The sequence below is a fragment of the Rhincodon typus genome, chromosome 23 (genome assembly GCF_021869965.1).
Source record: "Rhincodon typus isolate 14 chromosome 23, sRhiTyp1.1, whole genome shotgun sequence".
Lineage (NCBI taxonomy): Eukaryota > Metazoa > Chordata > Chondrichthyes > Orectolobiformes > Rhincodontidae > Rhincodon > Rhincodon typus.
In genome coordinates, this window is record NC_063354.1 from 28,021,008 (window position 1) to 28,045,906 (window position 24,899).

The 24,899-nt window shown below is 40.3% G+C and overlaps 1 protein-coding gene across 2 annotated transcripts in view; it reads left to right on the top strand.

Annotated features, from left to right (window-relative positions):
- usp43a (ubiquitin specific peptidase 43a) overlaps nucleotides 1-24,899 on the top strand; it is a 395,580-nt gene that overhangs the window by 170,180 nt on the left and 200,501 nt on the right. For both annotated transcript variants that reach the window (XM_048610938.1, XM_048610939.1), the window contains exon 4: nucleotides 12,749-12,841. In XM_048610938.1, coding sequence (XP_048466895.1) covers nucleotides 12,749-12,841 — 93 coding nt within the window. The remainder of the gene's footprint in view (nucleotides 1-12,748; nucleotides 12,842-24,899) is intronic.

Consider the following 24,899-nt stretch of genomic DNA (forward strand, 5'->3'; position numbering starts at 1 on the left):
TCCTCTCATTCTCTCTGACTGCACTTTCCCACTTGCCACTGTCACCTGCCTCTTGCATTGCTTGTTTTCCCCTGCTGCTCAGAAGGGCGGTGGGGTGCAAACACATAACAGTGACATGAATGAGAAACTGTACATATGCTGAGTACACAGTGACAACTGAGTTCCTGTTCAGTCAGTGTCAGGAGTTAGAGTGAAAGTTTAAATCTGTCATGTGAGAACCAGGAAATTCTAAATTGCCTTTTCTTAACGCAATTTTCTTGATAACCCTATGGTGAACAAAGTGTATTTTGTGTGTCAAACAGAATTGCCTCGTGGAAAAATTTGTTAGCTAATTGACTTTAGTAAATACCAGTGTAAGGTAGTCTATAGACTCCTAAATTACAGGAGCAAGTTACTGCAGATGCTGGAATCTATACTGAAAACAAAACTGTTGTAAAACAGTGTGTCAGGCAGCAACAGTGGAGAGAGAGCAAGCTAATGTTTTGAGTCTAGATAACTCTTGATCAGAGCTCAATTATGAAGAATCATCTCGACTGAAAATGTTATCTTGCTCTCTCTCCATAGATGCCTGTGATTTCCAGCATTGTTTGTTTTCAGACCCCTAAATTATCTTTTGCGATTCCAGTATGATTTTTACTGTACTAAATAAAACAGAAAAACTGCGGAGGCTGGAAATCTAAAGCAAAAACAGGCATTGCTGGAGAAACTCTGTAGAAATGTTAACTTTGTTTTCTCTCCACAGATCCTGTTAGACCTGCTGAGTTTCTTCAATATTTGTAGTTCTATGCATAAGTGTGATTCCCATACAACTACTCAATTTCTCCTGCTAGACCGCAGTCACAGTGCTATCCAAAGTGCAACGTTATTTGCAGCATTTTTCACAAATTTCCACTGCCTTTCCGTTTTCCTTTCCGGTTTTCCTTTGGAGTTGAGCAGTTGAAGGGTTCAGCAAAGCAATTTATACCTTATTAAACCTGTTTTGAGTGGAAGATATGCTAATAAATGGAACATAAATGAAGAGGCAGGCTGAGCTGCAAACAATAATTAAACGCCATGACAATCCCAGGACACAGCCTGGGAGCTAATTTTTTCGCAGAAAAAGGGATTGGCATTAAACTGTACACCTTCAGGGGAAATAAAATCACTGACAATCTAGCTGCCACTTGTCCAAATTTCAATTTCAATTTAATGAAAATCCAGTGAATGAATGGAGACTGCAATTGATTAATGATTAAACTGCATTAAGATTAAGTTGAGTATTTCAATGACTGGGTAAATCTGCTGTTCTCTGCAGTGTCTGACGTGCTGCGTTATTGGTCAATCTCAGTGAAAGAGTAGGGACTGCAATTGATGCACTTTAAACTTGTTGGGAGTTCACACATTGTTTGCTAATCTGTGGAGTGTATGTTATCCAGTCAACTATTGATCTGCAACATTAAATTTCAACAAACAGATGTGTTGTGCATTACGTCTTTTCCAGAAAGAAAGTAGTCCACCACTGAAGAGAGACTGGTGACTGTCCAGTGCATTAGAAAGGGAGAGACAGATGATTCACCTTGACCTCTAGATATCTAGGTTGAGCTGGTCAAGTTATGCAGAAAGAAAAATAACCTGCAGATAGGGGAAATCTAAATCTGGATGTAACTGTATTAAGTGAGAGGCAGCAGGCAAAGTTTCATAAGAAGTCACCAATGTTCTGATGGACAGGGCATGTAAACATCAACTCTGACAGAAGTATTTTAGATTCCAAGAGTGGAAGAAATTTATTGTATGCAATGCTGTGAATTGGATACTGAAACCTGGGCCTTTTGACAATACAGGAATCGGGTGTATAGTTTGCTGAATGAATAAAGGCACGGGAGAAGAAGGCAGGTCCACAACCTGGGTGCTGTTGCTCGGATGATGGATAAGCATCAATGTAGACCAAGTGGGTCGAACGATCTGTTTGTGTGTTGCAAGTTCCCATTAAGGAGTCCTTGATTTGTTCTGCTGCCAGCCTGTGCTGAATGCTCCGAAATTTGTCTTTAAGAATGGTTATTCATTTTGGGAAGTAGAAATGAGTTGATAGTGGTCTTGCTGAGGAAGATTCTGTAAAGGAGAAATACGGTTTTAGAACACAGGTGAAAATGCCACAGGTGTCACTGGTGAGACCCAATCCCAGGGATATAGACACAACATGATTGGGCTAATGATCTCTTTTGTGAATTTCTGGGTCACAGACATTTATGGGCTAGCCTAGAAGTTTGTTCATCCAGATACTTGGCACTGTGGTGGTGCTACCACCTTAATTTCCTGAACTATTGTGTAGGCCCTAGTGTTGGCCATGTTCCTAGCTGACAGGAACGAAGAGCTGAAGAACATGTGGCAGTAAGATATATGTCAGTCAACTTTCTTGAAAGCAGGTCTCAAAGGAAGCTGTGCTGAGTTATTGGAGGCAACTGTAATTCTAAGTAAGGAATCTGGAGCACCAGACAAGAGAGATTACTGAGACAGCACTGATGGCATTTCTGAGAGTTTGCCCTCTCTGCAGCTATTTCTCCATCTTCCTGTTGTGCTACAGGCCCAGTGGTAGTGCCATTACCACCAGCATGTGGACATGTCACCAGGAAGGATTGAAATCCAGAGGGCGCAGTTTTGAAGTGCTCTTCAAGATAAGCAAATGGGAGGTGAGAAAGAACTTTCTCACACAGCAAGTGATTCAGGTCAGGAATGCACTTCATGGGAGTGTGATGGGGCCAGTTCAGATGCTCAGAAAACCAGCACAGGCACAGCAGGCTGAATGGCCTCCTTCTGGACCACAATGATGCCATGAGCCTTAACCCCTCCTCTCCCTGAAAGGGCACAGCAAATCCCTGCCAAATCCTGGAATTCAGCACTCTCGTCCAAAGACTCTTCATTAGCAGGGGTTCTTCCAAATTGCCTCCGCTGCAAGTTGAACTGCCTCGGCCTTTAAGTAATGTTCCTGCTGAGCTCCTCCTGCAGCTAAATGCTTGATCATTGAGTGACCAGTTGTCTTGTAAAGCCCTTGTTTGGCATTTAACGGTCACACCAGCCAACACCATTGGCAGCATGACAGGACATATTCAGAAACTGGCAGTGCATGCAGGCAATACCTATATAGACGGCCTTCTCAAGATTGTGTACCATTTGGACTACACCAAGAATTGGTGGGCAGCACAGTGATCACTTCCAGGAGAATGATTGACCATCATAGTTGTATCTATTGTGTGGAGGTGTAGGCTGAATAACACAATTTATTGTCTGTGGTCGTACAGTGGTATGAACATCTGCTAGAAGTACTTTTTTACTTGATACAAAACTTGTCCTTTACCTTCATTTCTCTTCATAATAGCTTCCTATCAGGCTCTGCAGGAAATGTGCACCATAGCTCAGCTGCAGTGAATTTGCAGAAGTATTTTTAAAAGTATCTGTACGAGTCTCACAAAATAATTCAGCCTAATTTTTTTTCTGTCTCCAGTCATTTTAGCTAGCACCCTCTTGTCTTGTTGCATCATTTATCAGAGATACTGTGATTAACTAGGCCTTTGATCTGTCTGATCCTTGTCAATGCTGTTCCATGATTGTAAATAGAAGAATTGATCAAATGTGTGCAGTGGGTAATATCAACAGCAAGGCAGCCAGGCAAGTTTCTCACAAGCAATATTTTGGACAGTGCTTTTACAGGAGACTGATTTATTTAATGTTTCTCAGTTCATATGTTGGAAAGTGTTGTCCATAGAATGCTGATTCTATGACTGTGTGCTGAGTGTGTTTTGAATTCTGATGATGTTGTGGTTTGCCAGGTTAACTGGCTTTCAACAGTTGAGTATACTGTTTGCCAGAATGATCTAATAGACTTGAGAGAAATAGCAGATTTCATTGTGGATACTTATAAAGTATGTAACCTAATTCTTGAAGATCTGACTTATTCACCTACAGAGGAAACATTATCAGTTTTCTTTGCAACTTTGATAACCATTAATAGTCCTCACGGTGACTGTATCATTGTTTCCTGGACCCCCATATTGCCAATGATAAACCTTCCTCAAACTTGATTGTATTAATTTAGTGTCCTCTTCAGCTTATTGTATTGTCATTCTGTGGAAAGAAGTGTTGATCAATACTGTCAGCATCATTTTCAGAGAAATGAGTTAGAATGAAAATAAGTAGACAATGAATTCCTTGGGGAGGATAGATTAGGAGCAGTAGACATGGGCAGGAGGTGAGAGAATAACCAAGATTACAGAAAATAAAAATGAACAAAAACGAATCCAATGAGCAAAGTTGCGAAAGGTGCGGCACAAGCTGTAAAATGCAGGAATAATCCAGGAATGATACAGTTTATAGGCAACCACACTTTGTTATATTAACTGTGACTTCAAGATTTTATTAATATTCATTGTTTACTATTGAGAATGCACCATGAAATATTTTGGTTCACAATAAACGTTTGTAGGCACTTAATGCATTTGTTTTAGAGAGTCATAAAGTTATACAGCATGGAAACAGATCCTTCAGTCTAACTCGTACATACCAACAAAGTTTCCCAAACTAAACTAGTCTCGCTTGCCTGTGTTTGTTCAATTTCCCTTTAAATCTTTCCTATTCATGCACCTGTCCAAATGTCTTAAATGTTGTAATTGTACCTGCATCTACCATTTCCTCTGGCAGTGTATTTCACATGTACACCACCTCCTGTATGAAAATGTTGCCCCTCAGGTCCCTTTTAAATTTTTCTCCTCTCACCTTAAAAAATATGCCCCCTAGTTTTGAATTCCCCTATCCTGGAGAAAAGACCCTTGCTATTCACCTTATCTATACCCATCATGATTTTATAAGCCTCTATAAGGTCACCCCTCAACTTCCAAGGAACCAAAATTTCTGCAAGCGGTCTGCATACTCTGGGTGAGTGAATTAATTTGAGAGTTTCTCGCAAAAGGCACGTGAAAATAAAGGATCATTTTGTGGATGTAAAGGCTTCCTTCACTGCTAGGGTTGATATGTTTAATGTGCTTTGCATGCACTTACAAATGAGCAACAATATTTACAAAAAAACACAAAAGCCAACATTGCAGATTCAGCAAACAGTTAGGAAGACAACTGGTCTATTGGCCTTTGTTACAACTGTAGCTTGACTATAAGAATAAAAAAGGCTGGCTACAATTGTGGAAGGCTTTGATGGGACCACACCTTTGTACATAAGGAAGGATATAAGCATTGACAGCGGTGTAGTAAAGGTTGACGAGATGGGTCCATGGGTACAGTCCATTACTACTATCCTCCAAGGAATGGATAGAACATCCCTGGCCAGGATATAGAACATTCAGCAGGCATGAGAAGCTATCCAGTTTTGTCCCTTGCTTCCAGACCCTTGGCCCATAGCATTTAAAGAAAAATAAACTTTGGAAAAACTTGTCTTTTTTTGTGATGCAAGTATGCCTGTTTGTGGGGATAATGGGATATATCTGATTCCGGATTAGTTTATGTGTTTGACCAGATTTTGCCACTTGCTTTAAGAATGTGTTTTGCTTTTCTTTTATGATTGCATCTGTCATTGACATGGAGTGCTATATTCAATTTATTTGGTATTCCAGATCAGACAGAATCTGACAGTGGACCACAGTGGCAACCCATTTCAAGATGTACACTAAATGGGGTGTGACTCATATCCCATTGTTATTCCACTATTCATACTCAAAAGATCTAGTAGAATGTGTGGTACCGACTATCACATCAACAGTCATTAATTGTTGAGTAACAAAGTAATATTTTTGGATTGCATTGCTGCACTAATATGTAATACCAACGAGAACAGAAAACTGATGGTTGCACTCAGAAGGTAACAAATGAACAAAATTGCTCAGTAACCAATTGTTTAAACGTTCCAAGATCTCGGATTTTCTTCTTTCAAGATGGAGAACAAAAGAGATATACAATGAGCAAGCAGGACGAGAACTACCAAAATAGGTACTGGACTGAGAGCGAGAATTAGAAAAACAAATGCTTTGGTTCCAATGAAGATTTCTAAGATGTGCAACCAACTCATATCAATGCAGTCAGCACTGGTCATAATCAACATGCCCTCTAAGCTGCATGGCTGTGCACGTGTGCAACTGCTCCATGGTTCCACACATGGCGATCAGCGTCAACGTGCTGATTGAGGCAATGAATTTTGGCTCTGGAAATCGTTGCTGTGACCTCAGAAGAAAATTAGAGGGAATGCTGATTCCAGTGCTACATTGGGAGAGAACAGAAATGAGCAGGGGCCAATGTACAGTATAGCAGTCACGCACTGAGAGGGTGAGGAAAGAACACCCAAATGGGGATTGCACAGTGATGTTGCTTGACAGAAATCAACAAGTCAAAGTCAAACAAATGCAACTGAGAACAATGCACACTTCTCTACGTGAGTATATGATCACCAGAATAGAATGAGGTATCAAACCTCAAAGAATTATATTGAAGTCTGAAATGTTAATCTTGTGAAATGTTTGACCTATTTGTATAACTATCGAATTGGCAACATCTGCCCATGTACAGCCATGTATATCTGTTAGGGAAAAGTTTTACCTTTGGAGAAAGAGGATCGTTGCGTTCTGGCTCATGACCAGTAACTTTAAGAGACATACTCATGATATCATCTCTGTATCATAGCATGTTACCCTTTTAAAAGTCTCATACTGTATATTTTACCCTGGATCACATGAAACATGATGCTGTACTGGAGTCATGCTTTTCTTTTATAAGATAATATAATAATAAAGTTCATAACAATAAACACTTACATGGCGAGCAAATATGTTTGTATATAATAGTTAGCTAAAATGTCTGTTGGATTCCACAATACCACTGTATCAGTGGCCCATTTTTATGTTACAGGAGATAACATAAGCATTGCCACGTCAAGCAAAATACCTAAAATTCACAGCAGAATGCAATTTTTACATTGGCAGTTTACTGAAGCTAGATTAAAATGACAGAAATACCAGCAGTCAGCTTCCAGAAATAACAGTTCGAAAAAGCTTAAAAGACCAGTGGAAAGGTGCAGTTAAGGTGCTGTTGTCAGTCAATAGGACTCAGTTTACGTAAAAGCAGTTGAAGACAATCAGATAGTATGGGGTGCTACAGAGCTCATGATTGGTGTGCTCCCAGTACCATCCTTTTATTGCTGTGTGAACTGATAGCAGTTTTTCATATTGGACTGTCTCAGAATGATTTAGTCACGCAGAAAGTCAACAGTGAAACAATAATCCAATTTATACATGTCGTGATCTTCAGCAGAGTCGCTCTATAGCCCTGAGCCCTGAATTGGCATCTGACACTTTCTTGAAAATCACATTGAGCACAATTTTTCTAATATAAGTACTCTAGCAGCTAAAAGCATGATAGAAGTTCTGTGAACAAAGATTGAGAAGATCTGATCAGTGAACCAGTACAATGTTAGTAATGGTGAGTGGGACATTTGCAGCTGTGCTTTCAGGACTTGCAATTTTATGAACTCTGTAATTTTACAAAGGGACATATTACTTGACAGATATTACAAACTGATGTCAACGATTAATATGTTTAGATGTACTTGATGGCAGTTTACTGAAGCTAGATTAAAATGACAGAAATACCAGCAGTCAGCTTCTAGAAATAACAGTTTGACAAAGCTTAAAAGACCAGTGGAAAGGTGCAGTTGTCAGTCAACCAGATGCAATCCCATCAATGCTCTGTATAAATTGAGAATCACTTCCCTACTCTTGCATTCGGTTCCCCTCAGAATAAAAAACATCCTGTTAACTTTCCTGATCACTTGTTATACCTGCATGTGAGCCTTCTGTGATTCATGTGCTAGGACACTCCGATCCTCTCTGTGTCTTCGAGCTCTGCACCATTTAGATAATATGTTTTTTTCATTCTTTCTGCTACAAGGGACAGTTTCCCATTTTCCCTCATTGTACTCCATTTGCCAGATTTTCATTTGAGTATGAAGTAATGATTGTTTTTCGACTAAACGTCTTCACAGGTTTAAAATATCAATTGAATTTGCACTGAGTAACCTTAAACTAGATTTTAAATTGAATGTTTGTAATTAATTATGTTTATAGTGCTGATTTCAGAAACAGAAATTAAAGCTTACTGAAGTGAAATTGCTTTCTGCGATGCAATTTTCTGTTGTTATGTCCTCTCTGATGAACTTCTGCTGTTCAAAACCGTTTCCAAATGTATATCTTTGTAATATGCCATAATGGAACAGTTTCTAACCTTGCAATTTAAATAATTTGAATTTAACATGAAAACGTATCATACAACCTGCAGACCAAGCTGATGTCATTTTTAAATCTTCTGTTGCAAACCAGATTGTTTCACAAAGAAACCATGTCACCAGATTTTGTAACTGATTGTAAAAACTTGACCTGCTTGCTCAGAAGCGAACAAAGATATGACCCTTCACATCTTTGTTGGTCAGTGATTTGCTAATGTGTTTTTACATTGCATCTTTCAGTTGCCTTGAAAATGTCTACATAAAAGCAAGCCTTTGTTTCCTTTCGATTGCATTGTCATCGTGTGCAGGTGACCTGCAGGTCTGAAGCCACTATTGATGTACCGAATGTAAAGTTAGCACAAACCTGTTGCTGCAGGATATCCTGAGGTACTCTAACTTTTAAATGGACTAACTTGGTGCAGCATATCAACTTATGTCGCAAGATGAATACACATACAAAGAATCAGAATAGGCCGCTTGATCCTTTGACCTTGCGCCAACATTCTATAAGATCATGGCTGATCTGAGTTTAACTTCAACTCCACATTCCTGCACAATCAGATAAGCTTTCAGCACCTTGGAAATCAAGGACCTTTCTACCTCTGCCTTAAAATATTTAATGTTTTTGCATCCACTGCCTTTTGACGATGGGAATTCCAAAGCCTTAGTCCTCTGAGAGAAAAAAAACGTTTCCTCATCACTGTCTTCAATGTGCAACACCTTATTTTTAAATTATGAGCCGTAGTTCTCCGTCAAGAGGCAACATCCTTTCCACGTTCACTCAGTCAAGTCCCCTCAGGATCTTCTATCATAGAATCATACAGTACAGAAGAGGCCCTTTTGACACTAACAAAACTACTCAAAGTCCTCAGGAGTCTCACTGTTCAGCCCTTGCCCCACAGCCTTGAGTGTTATGGCATTTCAAGTGTTCATCAAGTACTTTTTAAAGTTTGTGAAGTTTCCCACCTCAGCTATGTTCTCATGCAGTTCATTCCAGCTTGCCATCACCCTTGGAGTGAAAACATTTTTTTGCAAATCCTCTGTAAACCTTCTGCCTTTCACCTTAAAATTGTGTCCCCTTATTGTTGACCCTTCAACTAAGGGGGACGGTTGCTTTCTGTGCACCCTGTCAATGCCCCTCAATCTTTCAATTAAGTCACCCCGGACTCTCTTAAACTCCAGAGGATTCAAGCCTAGCCTGTCCAGCCTCTCCTCTTAAGACAGGCCAGTTATTCTAGGTATTAGTCTAGTAAACCTTCTCTGTAATGCTTCTAACATATTTACATCCTTCTGTAATCATGGTGATCAGTACTGCACAAAACTCCAGATATAATCCCATCAATGCTCTGTATAAATTGAGAATCACTTCCCTACTCTTGCATTCGGTTCCCCTCACAATAAAAAACATCCTGTTAACTTTCCTGATCACTTGTTATGATCACTGCATGTGAGCCTTCTGTGATTCATGTGCTAGGACACTCCGATCCTCTCTGTGTCTCCGAGCTCTGCACCATTTAGATAATATGTTTTTTTCATTCTTTCTGCTACAAGGGACAGTCTCCCATTTTCCCTCATTGTACTCCATTTGCCAGATTTTTGCTCACTTAACCTATCTATATCCCTTTGTAAGCTCCTTATTGTCACCTTCACAGTTCACTTTCCTACCTACTTTGTCATCAGCAGATTTAGCTATCACTCTTTTGGTCCATTCATCAAAATCGTTTAGATAGATTGTCGCAAGTTAAGGTCACAGCACCAGTCCCTCTGGCATATTGTTTGTGACATCTGGCCAGCCTAAAAAGACACCCATTTATTCCTATTCTTCACTTGTGTTAGTAAGGCAATCTTCTGTTCACCCCAGTATGTTATCCCTGACGCCATGAGCTTTTATTTTCTGCAATAGCTTTTAATGTGGCACCTTATCATGTACTTTCTGGAAATCAAGTACATCTATTGGTTCCGCTTTATCTACATCACGTTATCTCTTGAAACAGCTCCAGTAAATTAGTAAAATATGATTCCCTTTGACAAAACCACCTGTTTACCATGAACTTATCCAAGTAACCTGTGATAATGTCTTTAATAATAGCTTCTAAAATTTTCTTGACAATAGATGATAAACTGACTGGCCTATAGCTTCCTGCTTTCTGCCTCTCCTTTTTATCCTGTGATGCTGAACAAGCGCCAATTGGTTATGTCTCACTGAGATTTTTCCTCTTTCTGCATTGCATCCCTATTAATTTCTTATTTTAAAACTTAATTATGTAGCTCAGACTAAAGGACTCTGTTGCAGTGAATCTGGCCAATTGCTTTTATTTTCACCAGTGATGTATACTCACAATGACTCTGTCACTGAAGCTCTTTTTGACTGTGTGTTGTGGAAGCTGTGCTCGACTGTATTTCATTATTGCCTATAGTAACAGTAGATTTCAAATTCTGAAGAGAAATGTTTCTGTACTGGCAATGTAATTACTTCCTACTTTATGCAATGTCTTTTCAGAATGCTACAACAAAATAACATTATGCCACGAACGATTATATAAACTGCTTCATATGAATCATAATTCAACCAGATTTCTTGAACTACTCGATCCAAAATTACCTCTAAAGAGACATGTGTCATTAGTTGTGACAAGTCTTAATATACAATTATAATGTCACTGCATCCTTTATAATTATAGGAAAACTGATTTTGTTTGTTAGGTCAACTGCTCTCCACAGTGCCAGGTCCAGACCTTCCAACCTGTGGAATACTGTTAAAGGATGAAAAATCAGCCAGTTGCTGAGCTCAGAATTCCTGGGAATTCAGGGGTTCATTCAGAGCCACAGAAGCTTTTGGATTGCTGCAAACAAAATGAAATCAGGAACCATAATCAAATCTATAAAAAATGTGAACAATGGTAAGAAAGGCTAGGTGGATTGGCCAAGCTAAATTGCTCCATAGTATCCAGGGATGTGCAGGCTAGACAGATTCCCTATGGTAAATGCAGGGCAATGGGGATAGGGTGGGGGGGCTGGGTCTGGGTGGGATACAAACATGATGGGCTGAATGGCCTCTTTCTGCACTGATTCTATGATTCAATGAAATTAGGGTAAATTCTTTGCACCAGTTTTGCTGACAGCCTTCCCTATGGAGAGGACAGAAAAGTAGTCATCAACAAACACCCTTATGAGCTTGTATGTTGCAGATCGAAGCATTTTGATAATTCATCTAATGGTAACTTACATTCACGTGGAGCCTTTCACAAATGCCAAGGCATTTCAAACAGCAGAACCAAAAATTGACACTGAGCCATGCAGCAAGAATATTAGGAGGAATTTAGGGGATGCTGTTTCTGATTTTACTTATACTGTAACTTCTAGACATGATAAGCAAAGAAGGCCTGTCTTTTCTACTCAAGTCTCCAACAGGAGAACCTAAATGCTCCATCGACTTAATTGTCAAGCAAGCTTATTCTGAGCAATCTGTTTGAGGAAAGTTCATCAATCTGCTTTGAACCTTCTCACACAGTTATATTGCTAATCTCAATGACTTAGAGTCTAACATAAAGGAAGAGTTTATACCAGCCACTGTACCTGCCCTTGCTATTTGACAGGGCTGTCCTTTCAGTCCCACTCCCCACACCTCTATCTTCCCCATTCCCACCATTCTCTCTAATCAGTCCTGAAGATTTCTCCTTTTCAAATATATATATTCATTTCCAAAAAAAGAATGAAGGACACACACCAAGTCATTCATTTACTTCTCTGGTTTCTTGAGCTTTTGGGCACAAAGGTTTTCTGACAGTTCATGGTTTAATTTGTGTTAATATTTTCTCGCCTCTTATAAAACTCCATTTTGAGGACACATTTAAGTAAATCCTATCAAATGACCAGATTTGGTAGCAGTGAAAAGGTGTTTATGGGCACAATCCTGGAGAAAAGAAGCTGGGAATTATCTTTACGCTTCAGGAAGATCCTGAAACCATCAACAGTTTTTGCTGAGAGGGATGAAACCAGACAGTGTTCGATGTGATTTGATCAGATCTTGTGATGAATGACTAAACTCTGGTGTCACTTGTGCCCAGATCTTCACCTGTTGGTCTTGAACAAAGTTGAAGATGGGCCATATTTGGAGAACGACTGTGACTAAGGGGAGGAACTAGGGGACAATTATTAAAGTAAGGCAGCTGGAAAACAAACTGATAGTGAGAGGATATCCAATGGTTTTGACATTTGCAAGTTTGACATGCAGTTGTAAATGACTCCCAGAAAACAGAGTTGCTTCTCTCTAGATTTTGTTTGAAGTATCATTAGAAACAGTGTGACCAAATGATGATATTTTTGCAACAGGCTGCTGCAGACAATTAGCCATTAGTGCGACATTTGTTCATTCTTATAGTTAATAATGCTTTTATCATTCTGCAAGTTTACTTGTTGGGAGTTATATACAAGTTTTTGAGTTGTGTACAACCTCTGCATTTGAATTTTAATTAACTATGTGTTTCTCTTCATCAGGTCATCTTTAACTTGTCCTCACTGCCTTAAGCAAAGCAACACATTTGATCCCTTCCTGTGTATCTCCTTGCCCATCCCCCTCCGCCAGACCAGGTATGATTACTGACATTATCTAAAAACAGTTTCTACATTCTGCTGAACAGTTGTGTAATAAATGGTGGAGATGTGCAAAGCCTATATAATTCTGGACATTTATTATTCAGTATTCACCCATTATATTGTTCATATTGACCTGTCATTCTTCTACTAGCAATCTGTATAAACATTCCATGTTGATTATTGTTGGCAAGATATTAACATGTCTGAGATGCACAAGGTTACGATTGCTATTACTAGGAATGCTTCTATTACAATGAGACTACCAGTACTGTGCAACCTACCTCATTGATTGTGTGGGCCAACTAACACACATTGCTGATGGGCTTTTCTGATGAAGGGTCTAGGCCCGAAACGTCAGCCTCTCTGCTCCTATGATGCTGCTTGACCTGCTGTGTTCATCCAGCCCTGCACCTTGTTGTCTCTAACACACATTGCAGTTATACACCATTATTTATGTGCAGTTACTTGCAGGTTAAGATTCACAATTTTACCTCTGGCTGCTAGATTTTCCTTGCTAGTTAAAAAGGAAATCATTTGCAAATAGAATGCTATTCACATCTTCGGCATGTCCTATGGTGCTTCATTTACTCAACAAGTCATTTTTTACTCAGCAACAGCCTACAGTAGAATTGAAATGAATGGCTAACGAATCTGTTTTTATGGTATTAGCTGAAGAATGTTGGGCAGGACGTTGGGAGAACTTTCTGCTCTTCAATAAAAGTGCTATAGGGACTTATCATGCAAACAGACAGAGGAGGGTCTCCCTTTAGTCTCTCTTTGGCATAATGCAGATAGGGTTTCTGACTGTGATTAAGTCAGTTTCTAGAGGTTTTATCACATGATGTGACACATGCTCCAGTCATAAGAAAGGCTCCCTTAATACTGTGAACCTATGTGTTATGCTCATGCCCACAACAGTTTTCAATTATTTTAAGCTTCAAACCTTCTGATCCATGGACAAGAGTCCTGCCCACTGACATAGACCTGTACCAGGCTTTGTTCAGAAACCTGGACCGCTAACATAATACTAGTGGGCTTAGCTGGTGTGTGCCTGGAAAATAATATGGCAGCATTTATATTTTCTACTGGTGGACATATTTTGCCTCTAGAGATCAAACTGAAAAACAGCTCTTATGATTAGTTTCAAAAGCAGTACGACTGCTTCTTCATTCATATTGGAGTGGCTGCTTGCAGAGAGTGCTGCTTGAATAAAACATAGATTCAATCAATTCAATGCCTTTTGTTTTGTTGGGTTCCTAGTTCAGGTTTAAGAAGTGCAAAGCTGTCAGACAATATTGAAGAAGTCAGGAAAAGGAAGACATTGGCTGAGATTTTCCATTTTGACATTAAACTATGGTGTTGGATGGCATTGTATTGGTCATTCTCTATACAAAACAGATATTGTGCACACGTTAGTGAATCAGTTGGTGAGTGAGCTGCAATTTCTCAGCACTGGCAGGATCCTCTGGGGTTTTAGTCTATGGTGCCATGTTTAAAGGTCAGCTCTGCACTACTTCAGGTGCAGTAATCCAGGAACTTTCCCTCAGCCTAGAGTGGCTACCCCTGGAAATGCAATGATGCCTCCTGAGAGTCCAAGCTATCTCCCAGGTTCGCTAAACAATCCATCTTATCCGAACCTGTCAAGCCTGGGTTGAGATCGTAGCACAGGGCCAGTGTGATGGGCAAGCACTGAAGGACTGGAAAGCAGTGCAGGGACATCCATCAGTGATCTCCTGCACTCTGTCAGAGTTAGTGGCATGCTGTTCTCTGCCACCTCACACTCACAGGGCCTTTACACACTCTGCTGCACAGTTTCATAGCCTACAGGCCTCAGCATCACAAGTGCAATGTGCACTCAAAGGCTCCCACCCGCGTCACTGTCTCAAACTGCTAACCCTTTCTGCCCACTGTGCTTCCCATTCATCTCACATGGTAACGCATGCTCACAAACTGTTCCTGCACCCATTCCCATTGCACTCAGTCCTCCTTCTGTCACATTGCAGGAAACATTGGCTCACAAAGGTGCCAAAACCAGCAGGCAAGCAGAGCTGACTATCAGGTTTCTCACCCATTGTGAGAAAAGGGCCATCGAGCTGGCTGTGTCAACAGGGACCTTTGTTATGGTGACAAGGTGTCACCAATAGGTCAACCACCCAGTCAGCAACGTCGCTATCTGCTCTAAGACAACAAGGTGCAGGGCTGGATGAACACAGCAGGCCAAGCAGCATCATAGGAGCAGAGAGGCTGACGTTTCGGGCCTAGACCCTTCATCAGAAAAGCATCGCTATCTGCTCTGCTTGGATGTGTGAGCTCAATACTGCAGAATGTGTAAAGGAGTCTGGAAAAGGGTGGGGCAAATTTATAAAGGACATTTGGAAATTAAAGCGAAGGCGTGAAAAATATTGGCAAGTAAAACCAACAAATTTTTACAAACACAATTATCACTCATTTGAAAAACATTCCAATGATGCATTTTCACTTTTGCGCAGTTTGTAATTTGGAGGTGTTTCTTGATAAGTGCTGCCACCATTATTCTTTTAGTACAGTTCCTGTGTATGTTGAGTCTTAATTTAAAAGAAAGCAGACTGCTGTTTCAGTGCCTTTCCTGATTCTCTGCTCAGTTGTCTCCCCCGCCCCCCAACCTCGTCTCTTACTGCTTTTCCCTCTTCTATCGGCTACTTCCCTTAAACTCTGTGAACAAGGGTATGGGAGAGGGGCAGCTCGTGAGGAGTAGAGACCCCGAGGGAAGTAGTGAGCAGGGGTCGGGGAGGTGACACGTGGAATCTTAGCAGTAAGAAGTAGAAAGTTATGAAGAGTTAACTACGAGTAAGTAAGTGTAAGAAAGAGGATTTTGGGGCCAGTAAGTTTCAAGTCAACCAATAGGTTTTTAATGTGAAAGTTCCAAGTGAGGACTATAATCAACACATCATTTACATGGTTTCTTATGGGAAAATGGTTTTCATTTAGCTAAACGATGGATAGCTGTCATAAAAAGCAAGATGATAACAAAAGAAAGAGTGGTGCTAAGGGACCTGTGTGGAATTGGAGTAGGTCGCTATGATTATTAATTAATATTCGGTGCTGTATTCATCAAAGACAGGGAAATTACAGACATTGCAGTCAGGGACGAGGGATGTGAAGTAGTAGAAGAAATTAATTTGTGAGAGGAGCAGTTGAGGGATTTAACTTGTTTGAAATGGATAAATCCGCGTCCTTCAAGAAAGAGGAAAGAATGTGAGTTATTTAATGCTTTGTTGATGTACCTTTCATTGTTGAATGTTGAAGATATATGATGGGTGTAAAGCTTGAATCATTGCTGGATATGTGACGGGGAATATTAAGCCTGAGTTTTGACTGCCAGAAATTATTGGTAGTAATGTGCAGTTGAGGAGTGTGGGAAGTTAATGGTATGGTGGGTATGAGATTTCTTTTGAAGATGCATTCACTCACCTTGGAGCATTAAGCTGCTTTAGCATTGCTGTAGATTTTCAGGGCTCCACCTGGGAATTCTGCTTCCTGGTGGCCTACTTGGGAGGGTGTCCCTTTAGGACCTCACGGCTCCCTTATGGAAATAGAACATCTCTTCTCCTGTTGACTTTCAGCACTGCGTCCAAGTTCCGAGGAATCCTGTCCCTGGTGTTTCACATTTTTACCTTCCACTGGCAGCCAGTTTTGCCTCAGGCCATCAATAGCAGCTTCCTTGTAATGATTGCAGCTTAGCCCTAAAAGGACAGGCTGCCTACAAGAGTAGGAGGCTACTTGCAACATGTGCTACAAAGTTCTCTGCTAAATGAGCAACGAATCAGTGGTACAGCTGCACTCGGCTGAATGTCGTGATCATATGTGATGCCTCAGATTAAGGTGTTACGTCAAACGTCTTCCCTGCTGGAGTCAGAATTAAGTCACTGAATTACTCAGCTCCGTCTTTCGTTCTTACCTGTGATGTGGCTATCGCTGGCAATCTAAGCGCAAAAAGATTGTTTCAGAGGACAGTTAAGACCCAGCCACTTACCAGTGGAACAAAAACAGAAGTTGCTGGAAAAACTCAGCAAGTCTGGCAGCATTGCAGTGGGCTGGTGTCACGTGTGTCAAGCCAAGTAAACTGTCCTTTCCCAAAAGATGTTCGGAAGTTCTTATGACAATTGATTCATGGTTGTTTCACTATTACCGAGACCAGTTTTCAATTCCAGTACTATTACTTGATTTTAACTTCCACCAGCTGCTATGGTGGGGTTTGAATGCATGAATGTTAGTCAAGGTCTCACAGTTAACCAGTCCAGTGAGAGTAGCACTGTCACTCCTATACCAATATGTCCAATCCCGTTAGATGTGCAGTATGAATGAATGAGAAAGTTAGTTAGAATGCTTATAATCAATATGGCCTCTGACCTTCCTTATTCCTGATTTAAAATATTCCTCGTGTAGTATCTATCTTACTTCCTCAATACATTTCTTTTTGACTTGGAGTAAACACACTTTATTGGCTCCAAAATAATTCCTGCGCTCTACTTTTTCAGTCAAAAACTTTTTGATGAAGCTAACTGTAGAGTATAGAAGAATGTCAAGCCCAGGCTATTACTTAGCTCTGGAACAGAGTGAAGTATGGTCACTCCAGTGAGGCTACAGCAAGCAAAGCATGTACAGGAACCTATGACTCACCAATTTTTAATGCGTTGATTCTCTGTATGTGGAATACAATTTACAAGAAATAAATATAAAGGACTGTACTGAAGGTCAATAATGATTTTTTTATTTGCTTTAAATTATGATTGTTGGCAATATTCTGTTTTCAACTCATTTCAAGGGTTCTGCAGAAAAATTGAGCTCATTCAAAAACAGTTTAACAGAGACTGAGAGAAGAAGGAACTTGAGCTGAGTGTAGAATATGATGCAAGCAAGGTTGCAGGAGAACCGGCCTTTCTAGAGTGCTGTGCAAAAGGGCAAAATTAATTTGTGTTTGCGACTGACAATAATTAGTTCTAAATGTGAAGTAATTAACTGCGATAATGAAATGAATGTGATCACTGGGAAAACAGGAAAAAGTGACACATCTTCACCTATCAAATACATATTCTGGGGGCTTTGTTTTAATGCAGAGATTGGGTTTTTAGAATGTTGTAGTGGCAGTCTGAGCTAAATTACAGTATGGGTTTTCAGGCATCAATATAATTAGAAAAAAGAATTGATAAAAGTTTAAACCTTCCTGCAGGAATATGCACAAATACAGTGGAATTGTGTATGCAAATTGGGCTTGCAGTTAGAATGTAGATTTTGTGCATTCTGTCATGTAAATTCTCATTGTGTAGTCGTTTCAAATAATTCAAACATGGAATGTGCTTGGCCCAAATCGCCTTTCTGTTTTGCAAAATTGTTTGTAGCTGGCCTTGTTGAAATAAGTGATAATGTGAGTTAATTGAATGTCTCAAACTGTATTATATTAACATGTTAATTAAAACATCACATTATATTTTCTGCTGGTATTTTGACTGCATAGAAAGGGGAGGAACATGTATTTCACTAGACTCGTTTTCTAACAGTCGCGCAGAGATGTTTAAATTGGGGGTTCGGTGTTTCTTTTGCCATGCCACAGGTTGTACAATGTTCTGTCACCATGTCCATGCACCCTAAAATTCTTTTTTTGAGAAAGACATACCTGGGTGATTCTGTCTTTGACCACTTTCCCAATTTATTTTCAATTTGCTCAGCACCACTGCTTTCCCTCCACCCTTCACAACAAAGTGTCAGGTCTTAGGCGAAACCTGTTGAAAGCAAGTTGTCATCATTAAATCATTCTTTTCTTCACCTAACATGCTGTCAGTTTCACAACAGTTAGACCTCTCTATAATTCTACATATGTGATGTGTATTAACTTTGAATAGCTTAAAATATGAAAAGCATATTGACTGTATGTTTTTAGAGAACTTTGCAATTTAAATTTCAAGTTTTTTTTTCCAGTTAAGGAACATATTATTAAATGATATACTTGCCACTCTATCCTGAAGTGGGTTTTGGAAAAGTTTAGAGGGATATGGGCCAAATGCAAGCAAATGGGACTAGTTCACGTTAGAAAACGGGGTCGGCATGGATGAATTGTGTGAAGGATCTATTTCTGTGTTGTATGATTCTATGACTAAGTGCAGAAGCCTTCTGTCAGTAGTTCAGTGATGTGTTGTGAGGATGCTGAAAGACTGGCACAAATTGGATAATAATCATGGGGTGTATTTGACCAGTGCCCATTGAGCGTACCCTGTTTGTACCCGGTATCTGACATAGAAGATCCTTCAGAGCAAACAATGAACTGAAGTCACCAGGTAGCCATTCTGGTCTCATTGTCAAGTTTTTTGTGGCATCAGTTTGTTCAGTATATTGGGTAAGACAGAAAGCTGAATATTAATGAGGTGAGTTGGGCCTTTGATGGGACTCTTTAACAAGCAATATTCTCCCCCCAGTTGGCAACTTACTGTTGCTGAGCAAGAAACTCACAACGGTGCTTGCAAAGAACATGAAAGATGGCATAAGATAGCCCTGGCATCAATATCAGCCACACAGGACTTGTCTCCAAATTCTGCCACAAAGTTTGCCACAGTCTGTGTTTCTCAGACCACCCTTTGATTTTTATAAACATTGTCTCTCGGGCTTTCCATTTGCATGCTCCCGGTTGGGGTGCATTGCTTGTTGAGGGAATACATCACATATTGGCACGAGTGAGTGTATAAATGATATTCCAGGACATCCAGTTGACATTTGAGAAATTTATGCCAAACTTCTCCATTTTTAGTGGGGGCAGGGTGTGGAAGAGCCTCGCTGAATGGTAGAAAGGGCTCTATCAGACAGGACCCTAAAGGCTGGATGCATCCTAGTGGTTTAGAAAGTGGGTATCGGCAAAACTAATCATGGCTGCACAGAAGGCTACAGCTCACCTAGGTACATTGGAATGCTACTGCCGCACTTTGCAAAAGCCAAGAATAGAGTGAAGGGAGCAATGAAGCAGTGCAAAGAGGTAAAGGTAATTCCACAACCACAGTGGGTCACTGACGAGGCGAAAGCGATCCTATTGGTACTCTCCACACTGGATGTGCATCAACCATTTGGAATGTGAAAGGAATGTTATCAGGAGATATGCCATCATTCAGTCCTGTCTACAAACCCTTTCGTTTGATTTGTTGTGTTGTTTTTCACACTGGAATGTCCTGGCTGGTTAAATTTTAATAAATCAAGGCAGTGAAAATTCCTTTAGTGGAAGTATCCATTTTAGGAGCTGATGACTGAAATACTTTTACTTTACGGTGTGAAGACATTTAGCAAGAACCCCTTACAGATAGAAACTCTTTCGTTGTGGTTTTATGACAGATCTGTTACATGAGTTCTTGGTTGCCTTACTATGTCCAGAGTCTTTCACTGTCACACGGGTAACGATAAAGATTGATCTGACTGTTGGCAATGTGAGCAAACCCAGGGAGCAGTTGTTCTTTAAACAGTGTGGTTTGTTCCTAACCTCTGAGGCAAAATGTTCTCCCTTTACAAGTAAACTGAACTTGGATATTTGTACTGAGTGATCTCATGTGAAACTTGTACAATTATTTTTAGTTTCCTTATCTCCTGGCATTTAAAACAAGGATGTTACTTGTTCCGAATACCTGTAATTCCAGTTTATGAAAAACAATTAATGTTTAGAGCACATTGACTCCCATACTACTACTCATCAACAAGCTGCAAAAGAAGTCTTTTTTTCCCACGCTTATACAATATCACTTGCAGACAGTAATGAATCTGCTTATTAAACATGTCAGTACTTAACTTGAAATGTTAAGCTATGGATGGCTGATTGTTTAAAGTGGCTGCTGTTAATTTGCTGGACTAGTTCCTTTGTCTGCCTCACTATGGAGTGAAATTTAAAACCACAAATACTGAAGCTATCCAACATTGCAGAGAAAGCACATACTCACAAGCAATCTTCCAGCTTCAGAGAGATCAGTTGGCTCAGTTTTGTTTTAGAATGTAATTACAGAAAATCCATATATTTACGATTTGTTTGGCCAGCAATTGCATCATCAGAGTTTAAAAGATATGCCCTGCTTGATTGGCAGTGCAGCTGTACAGACTTCAACACTGATTAGTGGTTCCATTTTGATTTGCAATTCCTCGAGTGTAATTTTATCTGTTTTCAGTCAATTTTTGCAAATCTCAGTTTGTTTATGATTCAAAACTGCAAAATGTCATTACAGTGCAAGAATTTTTATAAAGGAGAAGTCCCTGGCCAGCGTTTATTGCCTGTCCCTTATAGCCCTTGAGACGGTAGTGGTGAGATGCCATCTTGAACTGCTGCAGTCCACATGCTGTAGGTTGACCCACAATGCTGTTTGGGAGGTACTTTCAGGATTTTGACCCAGTGGCAGTGCTAAAATAGTTGAAATTTTGAATTTTAGAAAGGAAGATACTGCAGGTTTCTATGAAAAGTAAATATGATTTGAGAATTGGCCTGTCGTTTTCAACAAATGACCGGTTGAACCAGCGTTTACAGAAAATCTGCAAAATGGAAAACAGATGAGCGGGCTTTAGATTAGGGCGTGTGCCTGTCACTGGCATGTCCACGCCCACTTCTGCAATGATTTTGAGTAATGGGAGCGACATGGAATGTTTCAACTGTCCTTCGTCCAAATGATGCCCTTTAGTGAGCAACTCTATCATGTGCCTTTTGCTAGGCCCCTGATGCTAACTGGAGGCTCTTCCACACTGTTTTGCCTCCCCATGTCTACTGCATAAAGGCCCACCCCCGTCCCCCCCCCAGACTTGTCAGCGTGATCCCCATTCCTCATCACTGGGCCCCAAAAGCCTGGCCCCAGAGTATTCCAGGATGTATCTGGGTCCGTCATTGGGCACCATCGCCATGGCCTACTCCTGCTGGCCTGCCAAGAGCTGGCAGCTCTGTAAGGCACGACTTCCTCCTGGAGACAGAAATTAAGCCTCATACAAGTTAAAGCGCCGTACCCCGAAAAATTTGAATGGGGCAAACCAGCAAAGAGGAGACAGGCCTATCCCAGACTGGGCTGCAAAGAGCCTGCTTTCAGGGTAAAGTCCAGCCTAAGAAAGCTGGCAACATTTTAACAATTAATAAATGAGTTATAGATATTTTTAACGTTTACCAAGTGGAAATTTAGTTTTACAAAGAAGCATTGTACGCTGTTTTCAAATTGTCAAAACGAGTGATATAATTCATAGTAAGCGTGTACAGGAATACACAATGTTGCAGTAATTGTCCAGTAGTTTTGCATTGAATTACCTTGATATTACAATAATGAAACAGGACATTTGCCCCAAGTAGTTAGTGTTATTAATTTCCATCTTAGGAGTGGTCCTCCTCTCTTGTGACTTACCCGTTTCCATTAACCATTTTTCTCCCCATTGAATTCAACCAACTTTTTAACTGTATCTACAAGTCAGTGATTGCGTTAGAATAAAATAGAATCCCTACAGTCTGAAAACAGCTATTCAGCACAAGTCCACACCGACTCTCTGAAGAGCATCCCACCCAGACTCTCTCACCTACCCTATCACTGTAACCCTGCATTTAGGTAATTTCCCTAACCCACGCATCCTTGGCCACAATGGGCAACTTAGCGTGGCCAATCCATCTAACCTGCATATCTTTGGACTGTGGGAAGAAACCAGAGCACCCGGAGGAAACCCATGCAGACACAGGGAGAATGTGTAAACTGCACACAGACAGTCGCTTAAGGCGAGAATTGAATCTGGGTCCCCGGCGCTGTGAAGCAGCAGTGCTAACCACTGAGCCACCAGACGAAAGGAAGTTGCCAGAAAAAGTGGTAAACCTGAGGATTAGGAACAATTTAGACTCGAGCAAAGAATGGTCAATAAATTAATAAAGAAAGAGAAAAGAGAATCGGAATGCAAGCTGTTGGCAACATAAAAGTAGTCTCAAAAAGCTTTTTGTAAATAAATGAAAAGTAAAAGATTAGCAAGGACAAATGCTGCTCCATTACAGGTGGAGACAGGATAATTCAGAATGGAGAACAGGGAAATGTTGGAGAAATTAAACAATTACTTGATGTCTGTCTTCACAGAGGAAGTTACAGAGTATACCTTAGAAACGTTAGGGAGATGAGGGACTGTAAGTAATTAGTACTAATAAGAAGGTAGTGCTCCAAAAACTTAACTTGATTGAAGGTCGATAAATGCTCTGAATCAGCTGCATCTCCCAGAGTGTTGAACAAGATGGCAAGAGAGATGATAGATGCTTTGTATTTATCTTTGAAAGTTTTATTGATTCTGGAAAGGTTTCTGATGTCTGGAAAGTGGCAAATGTAACTGAATATTTGAGAAGCAAGGCAGAGAGATAAAATAAAGCACAACAGATTTGTTAGATCCTACTATTTTCCCTCTTGCTGATTTCAAAGTATTGTAAAGAATGTGATAGCTAGACAATACAGTATGGAGCTGGAGGAACAAAGCAGGCCAGGCAGCATCAGAGGAGCAGGAAAGTTGATGTTTTGGGTGTGATTGAGCAGAATCTGGACCGACTTAAGAAATTTGACAAACTTACTGATGTTTTTTGAGAATGTTACCTGTAATATAGGTAAAGGAGAACCAGTGGATTTTTTAAAAGCTTTTGATAAATTGCCACACAGGAAGTTGGAGCACTCAGGATTTGGGGTAATATACTCTTCTGGATGTAGGATTGGTTAACATGCGGAAAACAGAGAGCGGGATAGCAAGCTGTGACCAATGGGGTACTACAAGGATCAGTTCTATGATCATAAATGCTCACAGTCTAAATAAATGATTTGGATATAGGGACCAGTTGTAACATATTTAAATTTTGTGGTGCCAAAAAACTGAATGGGAATTTAGGTTATGATGAACCTTCAAGGACAGCCTAATTGAATAGACCAAGTTTCAACATGACAGAAAATAACAAAGACAGAGTATTCTGAAATGGTGAGAGATTGGAAATGCTACTGTCCTAATGGATCAGATGTCCTTGTTCTTGAGTCACTAAAAGCTGGCATGCAAGTGGAGCAAACAATTAGGAACACAAACAGCATATTAGCTGTCATCTCAGGAGACTTGAGTACAGGAGTGAAGATGTCTTGCTGCAGTTATATAGAGCCTTGGTGAGACTGGAGTGTGTATTGTTTTGGTCACCTTATAATGAAAGAGATTGGAGTGGACTGTTTGCGAGTAAAGGGGATGACTGGCAAGTGGGAGGCTTTCAAAAGTGTGATAACAAGAGTTCAGAGGCAGTATGTTCTTATTAGACTGAAGGGTAAGGTTGGTAGGAGTACGGAGCTATGGATGAATGAAGGCTCTGGTCAAGAATAAGAAGGAGGCATATGTTAGACCTAAGCAACTGGGATCAAGTGAATCTCTTGAAGAGCATAAGGGGTATAGGGGCATTCTTAGGAGGGAAATCAGAAGGGCAAAAAGGGTGTATGAGATAGCCTTATCTGCCAAGGCTAAGGAGACTCCAAAGAGATTCTTCAAGTAGAATAAGAGCAAAAGAGCAACAAAGGAGAGGATAGGATCCCTTAAAGATCCGCGAGGTTGTCGATGTGTGGAACCGCAGAAAATGGGAGCGATATTAAACGGATATTTTGTGTCAGTATTTACTGCGGAGAAAGATATACAGGCTAGAGAACTCGGAAATAAATATTGATGTCTTGAAAACAGTCCACATTACAGAAGAGGAGGTGATGGAGGTTTAAAAAAATATGAAATTGGATAAATCTCTGGGACCTGTTCAAGTGTATCCCAGGACATTGTAGAAAGCTAGGGAAAAAATTACGGGGCCCCTAGCGGAGATATTGTATTGTACAGCTAGGGGTGAGGTGCTGGAGGACTAAAGGGTAGTTAATATTGTGCGTTTGTTTAAGAAAGGCTATACAGGGAAGCCAGGCAACTATAAACTGGTGAGTCTGACATCAGTGGTGGGAAAATTGTTGAGAGAGGATTCTAAGATAGGATATACATGCATTTGGAGAGGCAAGGACTGATGAGGATAGCCAGCATGGCTTTGTGGATGGGTTATCGTGTC